Source organism: Lagopus leucura, unplaced genomic scaffold, assembly GCF_019238085.1.
Source record: "Lagopus leucura isolate 7727_CA_CO unplaced genomic scaffold, USGS_WTPT01 Super-Scaffold_100040, whole genome shotgun sequence".
Lineage (NCBI taxonomy): Eukaryota > Metazoa > Chordata > Aves > Galliformes > Phasianidae > Lagopus > Lagopus leucura.
Window position 1 is genome coordinate 1,303,909 of NW_024962289.1, and position 15,945 is coordinate 1,319,853.

Below are 15,945 nucleotides of genomic sequence, written 5' to 3' on the forward strand. Positions count from 1 at the left end.
TAAAATAAGCAGAATGCTTCTTTGATTGATATCAACTTGTCTTACTGGTTTTACTGTGTAACTTATAGGAGAGTTACTTTATCTCAGATACACTTAATAGCTATCATTAATACCTAAAGGCCAAATTTCATCTGGTACAAAGGAACGGTGCGTGAATACAGTGTTCCTATTCCTCAGTAACAGGGCAAAATGAACTGGGCTGGAGGGAGGATGGAAGAGGGATGAAGAGGGATGAAGAGGGAAAGGACGAGATGCAGCTGCCACCTTAGTAAGGCATGATGGAGTTACTGGGCAATGCCTTGTGCCTGCAGGTCAGGGTGTGGGGCTTTTCAGGTACCCACATGTGCCAGGTGAATGTCAGCCAGTTCTTGGTAGAAGAAATACACCAAAATACATCCCACTTTCCTTTGCAGCTGTGGGTCATCGCAGCAGTGTGTTAAAAACCTGAGTGGTTGTGTTGGTGGTGAAGACTGGGCTAAGACCTACAAACAAGTGAAAAATAAGGTTGGTTCAACTACCTCCTGTTTGTCAAGGACTAGAAGCATGCACATGGATAACTTCAGTTTAAATGCTATCCCCTAATTCATTCTTTGGTCTGAATTTGCTTCTTTCATGCTCAGTGGGTTGTCTGTAGTCCTGTAGAAACCTCATTTGTAGTCTTGTGTAATTAAAGCCTTCCTGGTCTTTTCCAAAGAAAGTGAGTTCTGGGTACTGAGTCACTGCCAAGCTGCCTTTGTTTCTCAGAAAGAAGAAAATCACTTTTGGTAAATGAGTGCATTTAATGAACTAAAAATGCAACGAGGAAGGAAAAAACACTTAAACTTGCTTTTTTTTACGAGTGGGGAGCCATGCTGATCAGAAAAGCTAACTGCCCAAAGTTTAGCAGCGCTGCTTGCGTGATATCAGGGTCTGACTTGCAGGAGGGGAATTTTGGAGCTCTGTTTGTCCTTACCAAGCTTGCTTCACAGCAGGGCTCTTTTCTGAAGGGCTGGCTACTGCATTAAAGATTTTGCTTCCCAAGCTGCACTCCAGTTCTGGTGACTGGAATACTAACTTAGCTAGAAGCCATTTCTGGACCTTCTTGAGGTATATGTATTCTTTTCTTCCCATCCACTTTCTTCCTCTCAACTCCAATTGAAAACTGATGTATGAACTAGCATGCATGAAATACACTGGTGCTGAGACATGCACCATGTTTGTAGAAGTGTAATGATTTTTAAATTCATGTTTGATGTACAGAGAGGTATGAACAGCAGTGCATTCTGGATGAGAAGGCATTTGCTGATTTGTGACAGTTAATCCAAAGTTGTTTCGTTTCAAATGCAGCTGCCAGGAATTTGCAGCCTCTTGGTTGGCCTCCAACAAGCCAGTGTTTTTTCTATTGATCTGCAGGGGAGGAAGGGGGCCTGGTGATACCAGGAGTGATGGAGCTGCTGGAATGCAGGCTGTCAGGCTGGTGCTCCAGTGACCCTTCTTACGTGTTTATAAACAACTTGCATTCCACACGCTTGCAGCGGGTAGAAGAGCGTGCTGGATGTTGGTATGTGTCTGCAGATTAGCAGCCAAACATGGTCAGGTATTTATTGCAGGAAGAACGTTTGTGTGTGGCACACTCAAATAGCAGAGGAGCGGGTTCAGTTAGCAGCATGAGCCAGCCTTTCTTGGGATGCCCTTGTGGAAAGCTGTGCTACTTTTAAAGGGCTGCTCCTCTTGTCGTTTTGAACAGTGACCAAAGAGAAATGCAGCATCTTAGCCTGTTCCATTTAATTAGCTCTGAAGAAAATAATCAGCATGCTTAATTTCCTGAGTGATGTCTAAAATTCCTACTTATTTATCAGACTTAGATTTGTATTTGGAGGGATTGGGTACTGTAAGAATAACGGGATAGCGAAAGGTTGCTTGCAAGCTCTTGACAGATTTTCTTCTTTGTGCACATGTAGAAGTATTTTTGATCCATTTAATGAACAAACTGAATGATCTGTATCCTTTAAGACAGGAGACCAGGACCTGGGTATGGGAGGCTGATACATTCAACAGGGAATATTAATCTGGCCGGAGAAGCTGAGTAACTTGTATATAAATAACTGATGTTTCCCAGAGGGCTGAGCACATTCCTGTTCTCAGATGGTCAGGACCTCTTTGTTAGCCTCAGGTGTGCTTTGAGAAGCAAAAAGTCAAAACACCGCCTTCAGTCTTCCTGAAAACTGGGTTGGGATCATCCCTAACTGATCTGAAGTTGATATTTTGGGAGCATCCTGCTATTGCTAACACTGCAATCCTGAAATGTAAGGCTAGCAGGAGTAAGTGCAGTTTGCTTGGGTGTGAGGTTTAAAATAGTGTCGCTGCTGAATTGCCTTCATGTCATTAAGCACAGCTACATGATGAAAGTAAACTGTTATTTCGACTCTGAAGAGGAGTTGCTAAGGGAAGCAGTTGGAGAACAGGCTTTCAATACGGTGCTATTTTGGTGGAAATTATGCTTGTCAATGTTCTTACTGTTACACGCATTAAGAAAGTTAGTTTATATAATGGGCCCATGAAATCTGAAGTTTGGGCAGTATATTTCTGAATACACCATGCTGCCTTTTAGTAAATAGGAGCATACAAATGTTTGAGGCTGGTGGGAAATCTTAATTTTGGGATGATTTAGGGAACAGCAGCACTGCAGGCTTGAAAGCTCTGCCCATCCACCTCTGCCCTGCCCAGAGGGCGTTTGTGTCCCGCACCAATTGCAGACCTTGTGCTCTTCTGCTCTCCTTACTTCTGCTACATGCAGAGATTTCCACTTAACCTCTCTGTTAAAGGTGACAGAACAGAAGGGTACAACGAAGTAACGTCCTTGCAACATCCTGCATGCATTTAGTCCCAGAGCAGACTGCAAGCACAGTGCAGCAATATTGCCTCAGCTGCTTTGCTTTTGAGGAAATAATTGGCTTTTGTGATTGCATCTGTACAGTGCAGTTGCAGTGCTGAGGGGAAGGTGTGTAGCACCTAATGATTTTCTTTGTAAAGAGAGGCCTATCATTGAGGGAAAACACATGTGGCATCCTATAATGCACACCCTGCTTTATCAGGCTGCTAAAGAAGTATTGGATGACACAATTTGGTTATTTCCTGCCCACACAGCTGGACTTGAGATAATTTCTTTTTTAAAACAAATCAGTTCTATTACAAGCAGAGAAGCAGCATTTGGTATATTTTATGTTCTCTTGCTCTTCTAATAGCTCCAGTTCTGGCAATGCACGTGCTGCTTTGACCGACATGTCTCTTATTGATTGCTGTGCCATTCTTACACTGCAGGTTTTCTTCTCATGCAGTGTTGGTCTGCGGTGCAAAGGAAGATCCTTCAGTATCCCATAGTCTGTACAGCTTTTCCTGTCTGCTCTGCACTGTGAAAGAACTGTTTGCCACGTGTGGAAGAGAGGCAGTGCTTAAATCAGATAGAAAATGTTGATGTGGCTGCAGTTTGCTGTAACTGCACACGTAATCACACTGTAATAATTCTCAAACGACGCTGTGCTGAGGAATGATGCATTACAAGAGCTGGTACTCTGGTGGCACACAACTCGAATAGAACCAGCCTGACTTCAGAGCCCAATGGAACTGACTGTGAGCAGTTCTCAATACTGTGTGCATTCTTTAGGGAAGAGAGGCTCTGGGCTTGCTGTTAGTCTCTTTGAAACTTTCAAGTGCTTTGTTGCTGTAAGCACCGAGCTTGCCAACTTCTGACGTTAATTATTTTGTTCTCTTCCAAACTGAATGCATTCAGCTCAGTCCTGCCTTTCAGAACAACAAATTCTTGGGCTTTTTTTTTTTTTTTTTTTTTTGCTTGCAGTTCAATAAACCCTTCCAGCAGGTAATGTTGCAATTTGCAAGTGTTCACAGGGCAAATGAGCTTTCTGAGGACTGAGATGAGAAATGCATCAATATGTGCAATCAATGAGACAGCAGAGGCTTATAGGGGCTCCTCAGTGGGGATGTTTCATTGTCTTATATAGTAGCAACAAACAAAAATAGAGAGAAATGCTAGATATTTCATAAGCTGAGGAAGGAGTGTCTAATTGTTGTTACCAAATAGGATCATAGAACAGAATCACGGCCTGGGTTGCAAAGGACCACGATGCTCATCCAGTTCCAACCCCCTGCTATGTGCAGGTCGCCAACCAGCTGCCCAGAGCCACATCCAGCCTGGCCTTGAAAATAAGCAAACAACAAATCCATGTAGTTGCAGTAGTGATTAAATTAATTCTGAATGTTGGGGCTCTGTTATTCAGTGTGAGGGCTGAGGCATTCCTGTGCGACTGCAGAAACACCTGGGCTTTGCTCAGAACAGCACCTTCAGCACACACACAAGCAAGCTCTTGTGTTTTAGCAGGACCAGTCCTCCTGTAGAGCTGTACAAGGTTTCTGCTCCATGCTGTAGCTGCTGTGTTGCAGCATTCACCCTCTGCCACTTCTGTCACGCGCGTCTCTGAGCTCAGGAGTTATTTCTCTAAGCAAAACCAGCTGTGCACAAATGAGAGGTTGGAAGAAAGGCGTGTGTGTGTGTGTATTCATTCTGGTTGTATTTAGAGTAAGTTACAGAGGAGCTTTATGAACTCGGGGCGGTCTTACTGCAAAAATGGTTTACAAAATATTAATGAAGAGGAGAAAAGCTGACATTGTTTCAGTGCATTGCACTGCTGTCACCACAGCAACGCTGCTACAGTTGAACTCTGGTAGCAAACTAAGCATTTTTATTCTTATAAAAGCAGAATTAAGAGACCTTTTCTCTCCCAGGGCCGTGGTTGCATGCTTTCTGCAGCTGCTGCTTGTTTTCTTCCACACCCTCTCCCTGCTGATGCTGTTCCTGTGCTGCTGTGCAGCTATATTAAGAGCAGTTAAGAAGCTTTAAAAGGACAAAGTGCATATTTTAGCTCTTTTTAAAGGCTTTTGTTTCACGTTTGGCTCTCAGATTTCTGCACTGGGGCACCTTGCACGTCCTACCTATTTACCAGAGCCAAGGTTTTGAGTCTAATGGCAAAGAGATGGAAAGAACTCAGTGTTTGGAAAAGAGGGTAAAACATTGGTGATATCACTGCCCTTCATGAGAGGGAAGCAGAGAGATAGTAGTGACTGTGAAAAGGAGAAGATAACAGTGATGTTGTATCATCCAGTCGTGGTTGACTCTAAAACTAAAATTCAGCAGTGTTCTTAATGCAGATAACTCCTTTTTTTTTTTTTAAACCTGTTACTGATTCTAGATATTAAACTATATCTGAATGTGCCTAATTTAATTCTGTCTTCTGTATGTGTGAGAAGTATTTAAGGGATCAATTCATTTATATGGCTCTGTCCTGTAACTGGAGGCACAGCTATTGCTGTCTGGCATGGTGGCAAAAAGTTCCAATTGCCAAAAGTGTGACGTGGCCTTGTCTTATTGGAAAGGCTCATCATATGTTGTGACATAACTGTAAGCTGATAAACGGTGCCGTGAAATCAGCATTTTGCCCAGAGAGGCTGTGATGCCCCGTCCATCCCTGGAGGTGCTCAAGGCCAGGTTGGATGGGGCGCTGGGCAGCCTGGGCTGCTGTGAAATGTGGAGGTTGGTGGCCCTGCCTGTGATGGGGGTTGGAGCTTTGTGATCCTTGAGGTCCCTTCCAACCCAATCCAGTCTGTGATCGTGAATACGCCATGTGTAGGGAACTTGAGAGCTCCATTAGCTTAAGAAATAGGCTCTGAAATGTTTTTATTAGACCTTTGGGAGCTGTGTGGAAAACCCTGTAGACAGCTTGGTGAAACACCAATAATTAACATGTGGGGTTTTCTAATCCAACATGTAATTGTTCTTGTCTTGTGGTATTTTAGAACTAGAGAGTCTCATTTTCCTGTTATTGCTGACAAGTGGGCTGTCGTTATGTGCAACAGGCAGTTTCCTTTTGGGGGGAAGGCTGGGGAAGGGCCATGTTTTTGTGTTGTTCTACTCAAGGAGGGCTACGTTAAGAACATGTTAAATGCTTTGCTTGGAATGAACTCTTTCAACTGTAACATATATATATATATATATATGCCAGGAAGGATCCCTTCTGCAAAAGGAATCAGTGGTCTTTTGCCTTCAGATGCTGGTGATGTCAGCGAAGGAACCCTGTCCACACCCTCAAGACTTAGCTGTGATGACAGCTTTTCTTTTTCTGTTGCAGGCTTATGAGAGGAGGTTTCCTACATGCCCACTGATTCCTATGTTTGTAGCCAGCGACACCGTGAGTGAGTATAAGAGCGAGGATGGAGCCATCCATGTGATCGAACGGCGCTGTAAGCTGGATATCGATGCGCCACGGCTGTTGAAAAAGGTGATTTGAAGTGCCTGTCCTTACAATATTCATGTGAAATTATATCATAAAGTACATTGACAGAATCTGTGGCATCTTCCTCAGATTGCAGGAGTGGATTACGTCTACTTTGTCCAGAAGAATTCTCTGAACAGGCGGGAAAGGACTTTGCATATAGAAGCCTACAATGAAACCTTCTCTAACAGAGTCATTATTAACGAGCACTGCTCTTACACAGTGAGTAACAGGCTCTTGGTGGTGCTGCAGATGGAACTAAGTCAGTGTTTAGATTTCAGAACTCAAACAGGAGTTAGGTTGTTCTTGGCTTTTGCCTTGCAAAAAGAAATAACCAACATACCAGCATGAGTGATAATTGTTGTTAGTGTTAAATGTAACACGCTTGCTTGAAGAACTGAAACAAGTTTGGCACCCTCTTGCTTGAGCATCTTCTTAGTAGCAGAACACAACATAATTTGCTGTGTTTGACAGCTCTGTTTAGGCAGATCTGTGGTCTGTAATAGCAGTGTGAGCCTTGTCAAGGCTGTTGATACCCTGACAGAACTGCTAAAGGAAACTTCAACATAGCTTCATTTGCCTTCTGCTCAGCTCAAATGTTCATCATCAGCAGTGTTTTCACCTAACTCCTTCACTAGTGCCTGGCTTTGGTCTTCAGTGCAGGTGTTTTCTGATGCAGAGGAGTGTGGTGGCTTCCTTGCTGCTGTTCTGCTCGTGTTTTTTCTTAGCAGCTTAGGAAGCACTCATAGGCTGATACAGCACGTGTTCATAGAAGTAAAACTTCAAATAGACTTTAAAGGTTAAATGCAAGCTAGCAAATGTAACCCTCTTATTTGCACTGTAGTTTTTTTAATGTGCAGCTAATATTTTTTCAGTTTTTTACAGAAATGTGGTTGAAATGTCACTAGAATTCAAAACCACTTGCCACCATTACTTTATTTTATTATTATTACTATTACTCTGTTATTAGTTCTCCATTATTTCCGTTAAAAATACTCCTCAGTCTGCAGTTTTTGCTGTGGAAGGTGCTCAAAATTTTAAAAGGCAAGATGGTAGCAAAAGCCTCCTTGATGGTTTGCTCAGCCAAATGAGAACTTTACATTTTCTGTAGCATTACCATAGGAGAACAAAGTAAAATATTTCTCTACCTTGGTACTTTGTAGGTCAAGGAAGGAGCAACCTTGCAGTTGTGTCTGTTGCAAACATGTCTAGACGGCGGTGCTGGGCAGTGCTTACCCTGTGCTTGCTGCAGTCCTTAAGCTGCCTGGCCTGGTCTGTCAGCCTAACCTGCAGGAACAGAAAGTTCACTGTGGAGTATTTTACTTTGTTCCAATGCTACACTGCAGTCTCAACTCACCTCTGCAGTGAGATATTGTTAATTATTTAAACCTGCTGCTCTCTTGTATCTTGGCTTGTGCACTAGGATTTCTCCACCCTTCCCTTTGTCGTTAGGAACACGTTCTGTTCCAGCAGTGGGGGTTACAGGAGGGCTTCTCAGCCAATTGTTCTTTAGTGTTATCTTTTCCTATCTGTATTTTGCAAATGAAGCAAAAGGCTGCAAATTGCTCTTGTGTATTTTTGACTCTGTGAACCTGATGAAAAGTCATCTGAAGCACTGTGAGGAAAAAGAATACCAAATATATAACTAGATTGTATGACCTCCTTTTAAATGCTAGGTTCATCCTGACAATGAAGACTGGACCTGTTTTGAACAGTCAGCAAGTCTGGATATAAAATCTTTTTTTGGTTTTGAAAGCACAGTGGAAAAGATTGCCATGAAGCAGTACACCAGCAATATCAAAAAGGTGAGCTTGCAGCCATGAATTTGGTGCCTGGCTTTAAGTTATGGAAAGATAGTGTAACTGCTGCTAAGTCACAGGCTGCTGTGGTCAGAAAGCTGGGCCGTTTGCTCTTTAGCCTAGGGCAGGGTGTGTGTGTAGGTCTGTATTTGGAAGTGGAATCCTTAGAGAGGTCTGGCCGCATAAAAAGTTTCCAGACCAATCCTTTTTGTGTCTAAAGGTATTTTTAGTAGCTGAAGTAAAGTCTCCTTTTTAAAGGGAAAGGAAATAATAGAGTACTACCTGAAGCAGCTGGAGGAAGAAGGAATAACCTTTGTTCCTCGTTGGACTCCTCCTGTTGCATGTAAATTGGAGAGCAGCACATCCCACACCAGACGACCAGTTTCACCTGCTATTAATGTGCCAGATTCTGCCACAAAGGAGGGCTTGAACAATAAGGACATCCTCAACACCTCAAGCAGCCCCTCAGAGCTTACAGCAGGAACACCTGATGGTATGGTGGTTTGACTTGTTTTAGTGGGATTCTTTGTACTTAGAGGCTCTTGGCAGCGCTGTGCTACTTATCCAGGGTGGCTGGAAACTTGAACATCAGCTTGAAGAGCTGTTATCGGCTTGTCTGTTTAGTGAATGAAGATCAGAAGAGTGGAGAAGCTTTTCTCTTTGTTCATTAGGTTGCAAATCAGTAGCCGGCATTTTGCCCAGAAATTCTGGGACGGGTTTAACTGCAGCAGGAATGAGGAGGAAAGTTCCCTGGTCACTGTATTCTGTTCTTTCTGCTGTCAGTAATGGGATTTGGGAAAATTTTTGCACTGGAAGGTTTAGGTCAGAGCTTCTCTAATATTTCCAGAAGAATCAAGCCCTATGATTGCTGATTGACAAGTCTGAATATACTGTGGGGAAAAAAAACCTTTCATAAATGCCTATTTTCACTTCTTTCTTAGTTGCAGAAGAGTGAGTCTTCTCAGTTTGACATGAAGATAACTCTCATTTCTTTGCTCATCTTTTCATTGACTCGGGGAAATTTCATTCAACTCCGCAGAGAGCACAAAGCCACCACTTCTGTCTCAGATATCAGCACATGAGATCAGTTGCTGTTTAGGTTAGGTCAGTTCAGGACCACTTTAATCGCATGTACGTCTCTCTTTAGACAAGCTGGATGCAGACTACATCAAACGTTATCTGGGCGACTTGACACCCATGCAGGAAAGCTGCCTCATTCGGCTTAGGCAGTGGCTCCAAGAGACACACAAGGGCAAAGTAAGTTCCTGTTTATTTCTTGTGAGAAAACCTCACAAGAGGAAATCTCTTGTGAGAGAAAACCTGAGGGTTTTCCAGTTGCTTCTGACTTGCTTATGTGTCTCGGTTTCCAGGCCTTCCTGTTAACTTAGCAATGAGGTGCAGTCTGTGTTTTGCCACTACTTCATTTAAATTGGACTAACTTATGGTCACACAGATGTAAACCACTGTAAGAGTTCATGAAATGTTTATATCCTTCAAATGATAGCAATTGCAATATCTGACAGGGCTTAGGTTTAGTTGCAAAAGAGACTCATTTCCTAGATTAACTTTGTGTGTTCTATACCATCCTCTTGCCTTGGTGCTAGGCGTTTTCAGCTCCTCTTGTTCATCCTTCTGTTCTGCTAGTTTCAAACCTCGAGTACAAAGTTGTGGTGTTTGGTTTTGTTGTTTGTGTCCTTTGTAACAGATCCCAAAGGATGAGCACATCTTAAGATTCCTCCGTGCCCGGGATTTCAACATTGATAAAGCAAGAGAGATCCTCTGCCAGTCTCTGACGTGGCGTAAGCAGCACCAGGTGGACTATATTCTAGATACCTGGAATCCTCCTCAAGTACTCCAGGATTACTATGCAGGAGGCTGGCATCATCATGACAAAGGTATGATGATCTCTGCTGTGGTTATAGACCAGCCTTTTTATGTTCTGTGTGAAAGGCTGCAATGGTTCCTCTGTTAGCTAGAGGTGGCTAGAAAGCTGGATAGGTCTTCTCCATTGCTTTGTACTGAACGTATTTAAATTCGTGTTGCCAGCCTGCTAGGTGCTGGGAGCAGATTCCTAGGTCCTAATCTTTGACTAACGCCAACATGTTTAACTCTGCTAATGTCATTACCTTCAAAAAACAATGTAATTGCACTTCTCTGCTGCTCTGAGTTGCTTAGAATGGTGTTATGCAAATGCTGAGTGTTCTATTGTGGTGATTAAGAGATGTTTGTAAATAAATGTTTTTTCTAATCAACTCATTTCTGATGTTGGGTGAGGCTGCTCATGGCATAAATGCTTATTTGGCATTACAGTCAGCTTAATGAAGAGAAGTGGGATGTTGCAGAAACACCAGATAGAGCGGGTTTATTTAAGATGGGAGGAAACTCAGGTTGAATTTGCATTTGTATGTATGTATTTGGCATGGCCAAATCTTTAAAACATGGAAGACAATACATGATATGCTCCCTTGTCCCTCAGCTGCCTTTATTGTGCACTGGTCTTGTTGCCAGTACATGCACAGTAATGAAATGTTTTGGAACTCATTGCTTGAGGCATGCTGGGCTCTGTAGATAAGGAAATGGCTCTTACTGGAGCTATCTCTGTCCTTCTGCTGTAGTCCTTTCCCCATTAGGCACCATTGTTTCTGCCAATTCTTCCTGCTACAGAGAAGATAACAGGAAGCTGTCTGCAGTCCTGGCCAGGACACAGCAGAAGCTTTACTGCTGTAAAGAGCCTGAATGGCTCTGCCCTGCTGCTCTGGGTTGGGCAGACTTGAACTTAGAAAGTGGAAATTGAGAATATGATCCTAAAGATTGTAGGAAGAAGAATTGTGAATCCATTCCCCCTTTCTGTCACTCCTTGTCCTTGCTCTCCAGATGTAACAGGCTGCTGCCAGTGAGCAGGAAGCTGCAAAACACACCTGAGTTGTTGCTGTTCTTCTAAGCAGATCTTCAGCATTGTGAACTTCATGTGCTTCTCCCTTTCTCCTCACATTCTTTGTCCTTTTCTGGCCGTTCCCACAAATGTACCAGGGCTGTCAATATTGGAAACAGACTTTAAAAACCGAGCAATTCTCTACAATTTAAAACTTTAATGGGCAGCTTTTTTTAAAAAAATCCTCTTTTCCAGTGTTGCTCCTTCCCTCCCACATGAGCAAGATGTGCCAAACTTAAGCTAGCAGAATTCTGCATAGTTCTTAGCGCTAAAACAGAGGCAACAGAGGTATGAAGTGTGCAAAGTCTGTCTCCAAGAAGCTGTCAGTGCAAAAGTTACTATCTTGGCTTTCAGTTAGCACAGTGTTTCTTTACATGAGTGGCTTTTAGAGTGTCAAGAGTGCTTCAGTCAAATGTTTATTTAAACGATTAAGCTTGAATTAAATATCCAGCACTGTCATTTGGGTGGAGCTGGGTTAGTAAGCTATTTAGTTTTGCATGCGTGTGCATCTGTGCAGAGGGGCACCTACCAGGAAGCTCAGCTGCTGCTTGGTGTGGCGTTTCAAACACCAAACAAGATCAGTGTGTGCTGGGTTAAAGCGATATTGTTTTTCAGACCATCTGATTGAATATCAGCTGACCCTGTGAACTGTCCTGGAGCAGTGTCCTTGCTAAAGCAGCAACGTGCTTTGGCTCTGCAATTTGTTTTTAATATTGCATATCCTGACGGTTTGTTTCCTCGACTCCCGAAGGACTTCATGACAATTTGCTGTTCTGTTTGCAGTTGTTGAGCGATAGAAACAGACATACAGGCTTGAGGGAGATTTTTACGGGGAAAGCTGCCTTTTATTGCTGACTTCCTTTTTTTTCTTAATAGCATATTTAGTTCTATAAGTTGATGATTATTAGCTTGTGTACTAGAATAGGTGGAGCAAAGCTGAACAAATACATCAGGTCTTTGGAGGATGGAAAGCAGTTCGGACAACCAGCTCCTATTATAAAGAACCAGCAACCTTTCTTAAGTTCAGATAATGCAGCTGTTAAACTTAGTGCCACTGCATCCTGGGACAGAGCAGCATACTGTGGCAAGAGGACTGTGAAAAGGCAGCCTCTTGCATACAGAGAATCACCTGAAGCTGATCCCTGGATCAAAGTCTGTGTTCTCCAGGCTCAGACTGCATAAGGGAGGCTGTGTGCCAGTTCCACACAATGTCGTGATACAGCTGAGAGGTGTGACTTCAGCAAACACTCAGAAAGCAAAACTGGAGGCTAACATTTTGTTTCTTTAGCTCTTAGCACTTAGTGTAGTGTCTGTCCAAAGTGGTTGCTGTAAGCAGATCATTGACTGGTAATCTTGTGGTATAACTGGGCAGGGTTAAGCTCTTATTGCCATCTATTCCAGGTACTCCTCCTTCCACTTGTACAACAAAGTTAGAACTGAACATGGCTCGTTTCCATTTGGATTTTTAGCATAAAGCTGCCTCGCTCTTGTATTTCTTACTGTAAAAATGTTATGTTGATGTGATTGTCCTTGCTGTTCAGATGGCCGCCCGCTGTACGTGCTGAGGCTGGGACAGATGGACACCAAAGGCTTAGTGAGGGCTCTTGGGGAAGAGGCCTTGCTTCGATACGTAAGTATTTTTGGAGCCAGCCAGTTGCTAACAATGTGATATTTTCATTTAGAAACTTCCTTTTCTGCCAGAACATCCATCACACTGGGTATTCTGATGTACTCCCTGTCCGTCTGTTTTCAGTTTGAATACATCTGAAAGCTCCTGGTCTTCTGCATTCTTTCCAACTGCAAACTGATGGTGGACAGGCGTAGTTCTTGGCAGCTCCTGCAGTCTCTGGTTAGCACTCTTGTAGATTCTTCTGCAGTTTGTGTGCTGCTTCGAACTGAAGTCTCTGCATTTGTGCGGAAGAGAAAATAACATGCTCAGACTTGCAGACTTTATCACTTGGATTAGAATAAGCTATTTTTAAAGGCAGAATACTTTTAATGTTACCTTTCTAAAGGCAGCACTCGTACTGTTAGTGTGGATTTTCTGTTTCTAGGCAGGAAGCTTGCAGAATTCCAGGCTTTCAATAGTAATGACCATTAGTCATAGCCATAGTAGCCTCTAGGTACAGGGGTTGGATTTCATTTTTCTTCTCCAGCAGCCTTTCCAGGCACATTGTTCACCTGTTCCTGGTTTTAAGGAAAGGCACTTTTATTTTAGCAAGATCAACCAGTGAAGTGAACACAGTAATCACTAGTTCACTCATTGGAGTTAGGTGGACAGTTGGACTGGATGACCTTAGAGCTCTTTTCCAACCTTGGTGTTCTTTGATTCTTTGGAGGGGAAAATATGATGCCAAGTTAAGTACTACATTTTTGTGTAATTTTTCAGGAAAATCAATCATGTTATAATTTTTTCACTTAAGTTTGTGCTGGTTTGAGCTTGGAGTTTTAATTAGACTTTGGTTGAACATTTTTTTCTTTATCCTACCTACTGAGCGTTCTCAGTGTCTCCTGACTGCCTTCTCATGGCAATTTTCTTGTGCAGGTTCTCTCCATAAATGAAGAAGGTCTGAGGCGATGTGAGGAGAATACAAAAGTGTTTGGCAGGCCAATAAGGTAAAAGACATCCATTATAGATCTGCTTTTCAGGAATTACCAAGTGTCACTGTGGGGGCGAGGAGGGTGGGATGACATTGTGCATTGCAATGCTACTGAGTTCCATTTATTAAATGGGCCAAGCAAAGGGCAGTCTGTGTTTCACACACAGATATGAGCACAGCTACTGTTAACTGAGACCTGCCCTCGTTACCACTTGAGTGACTTCCAAGCCTGATGGAAGCACAGCACTTGCTAAAGGGCTGCATACGAAACAGCAAATGCTTCTTTCATTCTAACATGGCACGTGGTTTCATGGGTGCGAGCTGGTACAGCACAGCTGTACGTCTTGAGTCTGTGCCCAGGGTGAGACCAGAGCTTGGAAAATAAACAAAGCATATGCTAAAGCTCAGTATTTTGTCTGAAGAACACATTTAATCCTATACAAAAGCTTCTCTTCCTGAGATCTCATAGCAGAACTAGCTTTGAGCTGCAATCACGCTTTTACATGCAGTGGAGTCCAGGGTACTGGATGTGTGCGTAAGACACGTGAAATAGGTATAAATCAATGCATCTCATCTGCCCCTGTGCAGGCTGAAATCTGTCTTCCCACCGGAACCAACAAGTAGAATATTTTTTTCTTCCATGCGAGATTTATTTTCCCTTTCTGTCTCCAAAATTCAGCTCTTGGACCTGCCTGGTAGATCTAGAAGGCTTAAACATGCGGCATTTATGGAGGCCTGGTGTCAAAGCATTGCTAAGAATCATTGAGGTGGTAGAAGCGAATTACCCTGAGACTTTGGGTCGTCTTCTTATCCTGAGAGCACCTCGAGTATTCCCAGTTCTTTGGACACTGGTATGTTTTTAATCCAAGGTCTTTCTCAACGCTCTCAGTACTCTGCTCTGCATTTGTAGTTTGTAAAAGCACTTTTGGGCTTTATAGGCAGTAAATGTTTCCTTTGGATGTGTCTCTTTCATAGGATTCTTGGGATGGATTTAGAACTCCAACCTAAAAACTTTATTATATAGCCAGTGAATTGAGCTGAACAGCTATGGTGTGAATTTTCATAACGAAGGTAGTAATGCTTTCTCGAGACAAACTTGGGAACCTGATCTATTCTATTTTTCTTCATTTGTAGGTTAGTCCATTCATTGATGACAACACTAGAAAGAAATTCCTTATTTATGCTGGAAATGACTACCAGGGTCCTGGGGGATTGCTGGATTACATCGATAAGGAAATTATTCCTGACTTTCTTGGTGGAGAGTGCATGGTATGAATTTAAACCAGTGCATATGGAGGGTTGGGTTGGGTTGGGTTTTTTCCCCTCACTCCTCTAAACAAAGAAGCCTGTTGGTTTTGGTCAGAATTCAAAAGGAAGCCTTTGAAGAGCAGAACTGAATTGCAAGCTGTGGAGCCACGGTGGCTGACGGTGGCCATTGTGTGACCACAGTTCTTGACCTTAGCATTTGTTGTGTGCAATGTAGGTGCCTGGAGCTGTGCGTGGTTCTGTTGTTTGCATCTTTGTGAGGGCATAAGATGCAGTGTAAGATCTTTTATTTCCTCTTCGTGGCAGCAAGATGAAAGGTTAGCTATAGCCAGTGTGCTACACTATGCCATTTTATGGTCTGCCATCACGCCAAGATTTCAAATATTCTGGAGATTCAGAAATATCCTTACCAGTCTGCTAGAGGAGCAAAAGCTCGACTGTCGCCATCGGTAGCCAAATCATACCACGGATTAAACGTGCCAAAATGATTCTGTGCCCATCTAGGAGCTGTTCATTTCTTTTCTCACTTAACAGTGTATCAATAGTGGTCTCAACTGTCCGAGGAAAGTTGATGGTCAGAGAAGATTCTGACATGCATGGGCCCAATTGAAAACATTTCATTGTAACTACCAGATCTCACTGGCCGTGTCGCTGCCAACTAATCAGAAAAGCCTGCATCCTCTGAACAAACTGACTGATACCATGAGGAGCACCAGGAGGTGGCCCAGCTGCTAGCAGGGTTTAGCAAACAGCTGAGTCTCACATGTGCAATATGTTGGGATCTGTGCTGACCACACCAAACAAAAACAGTGTTTTGCTGGAGTGTAGTGCAATTTCTCAGTCTCATGTCACGTGCCTTAACAGCTGCTTCCTGCCTGGGCTGTAGGTGTCAGTCAGATCCACCAACACAGCATAGAGCATAGAGCATAGAGCATAGAGCATAGAGCATAGAGCATAGAGCATAGAGCATAGAGCATAGAGCATAGAGCATAGAGCATAGAGCATAGAGCATAGAGCATAGAGCA

At 43.1% G+C, this 15,945-nt stretch overlaps 1 protein-coding gene across 2 annotated transcripts in view; it reads left to right on the forward strand.

Annotated features, from left to right (window-relative positions):
* The window catches only part of SEC14L1 (SEC14 like lipid binding 1), a 37,273-nt gene that overhangs the window by 14,744 nt on the left and 6,584 nt on the right, over positions 1 to 15,945 (forward strand). The window contains exons 2-12 of one of the 2 annotated variants that reach the window (XM_042883844.1): positions 414 to 504; positions 6,180 to 6,329; positions 6,414 to 6,545; positions 8,000 to 8,128; positions 8,381 to 8,615; positions 9,270 to 9,379; positions 9,828 to 10,017; positions 12,596 to 12,684; positions 13,600 to 13,670; positions 14,334 to 14,505; positions 14,789 to 14,923. In XM_042883844.1, the coding sequence (XP_042739778.1) occupies positions 6,219 to 6,329; positions 6,414 to 6,545; positions 8,000 to 8,128; positions 8,381 to 8,615; positions 9,270 to 9,379; positions 9,828 to 10,017; positions 12,596 to 12,684; positions 13,600 to 13,670; positions 14,334 to 14,505; positions 14,789 to 14,923 (1,374 nt within the window). In that variant the 5' untranslated portion in view covers positions 414 to 504; positions 6,180 to 6,218. The remainder of the gene's footprint in view (positions 1 to 413; positions 505 to 6,179; positions 6,330 to 6,413; positions 6,546 to 7,999; positions 8,129 to 8,380; positions 8,616 to 9,269; positions 9,380 to 9,827; positions 10,018 to 12,595; positions 12,685 to 13,599; positions 13,671 to 14,333; positions 14,506 to 14,788; positions 14,924 to 15,945) is intronic. The other variant, XM_042883843.1, reaches the window with a different exon arrangement.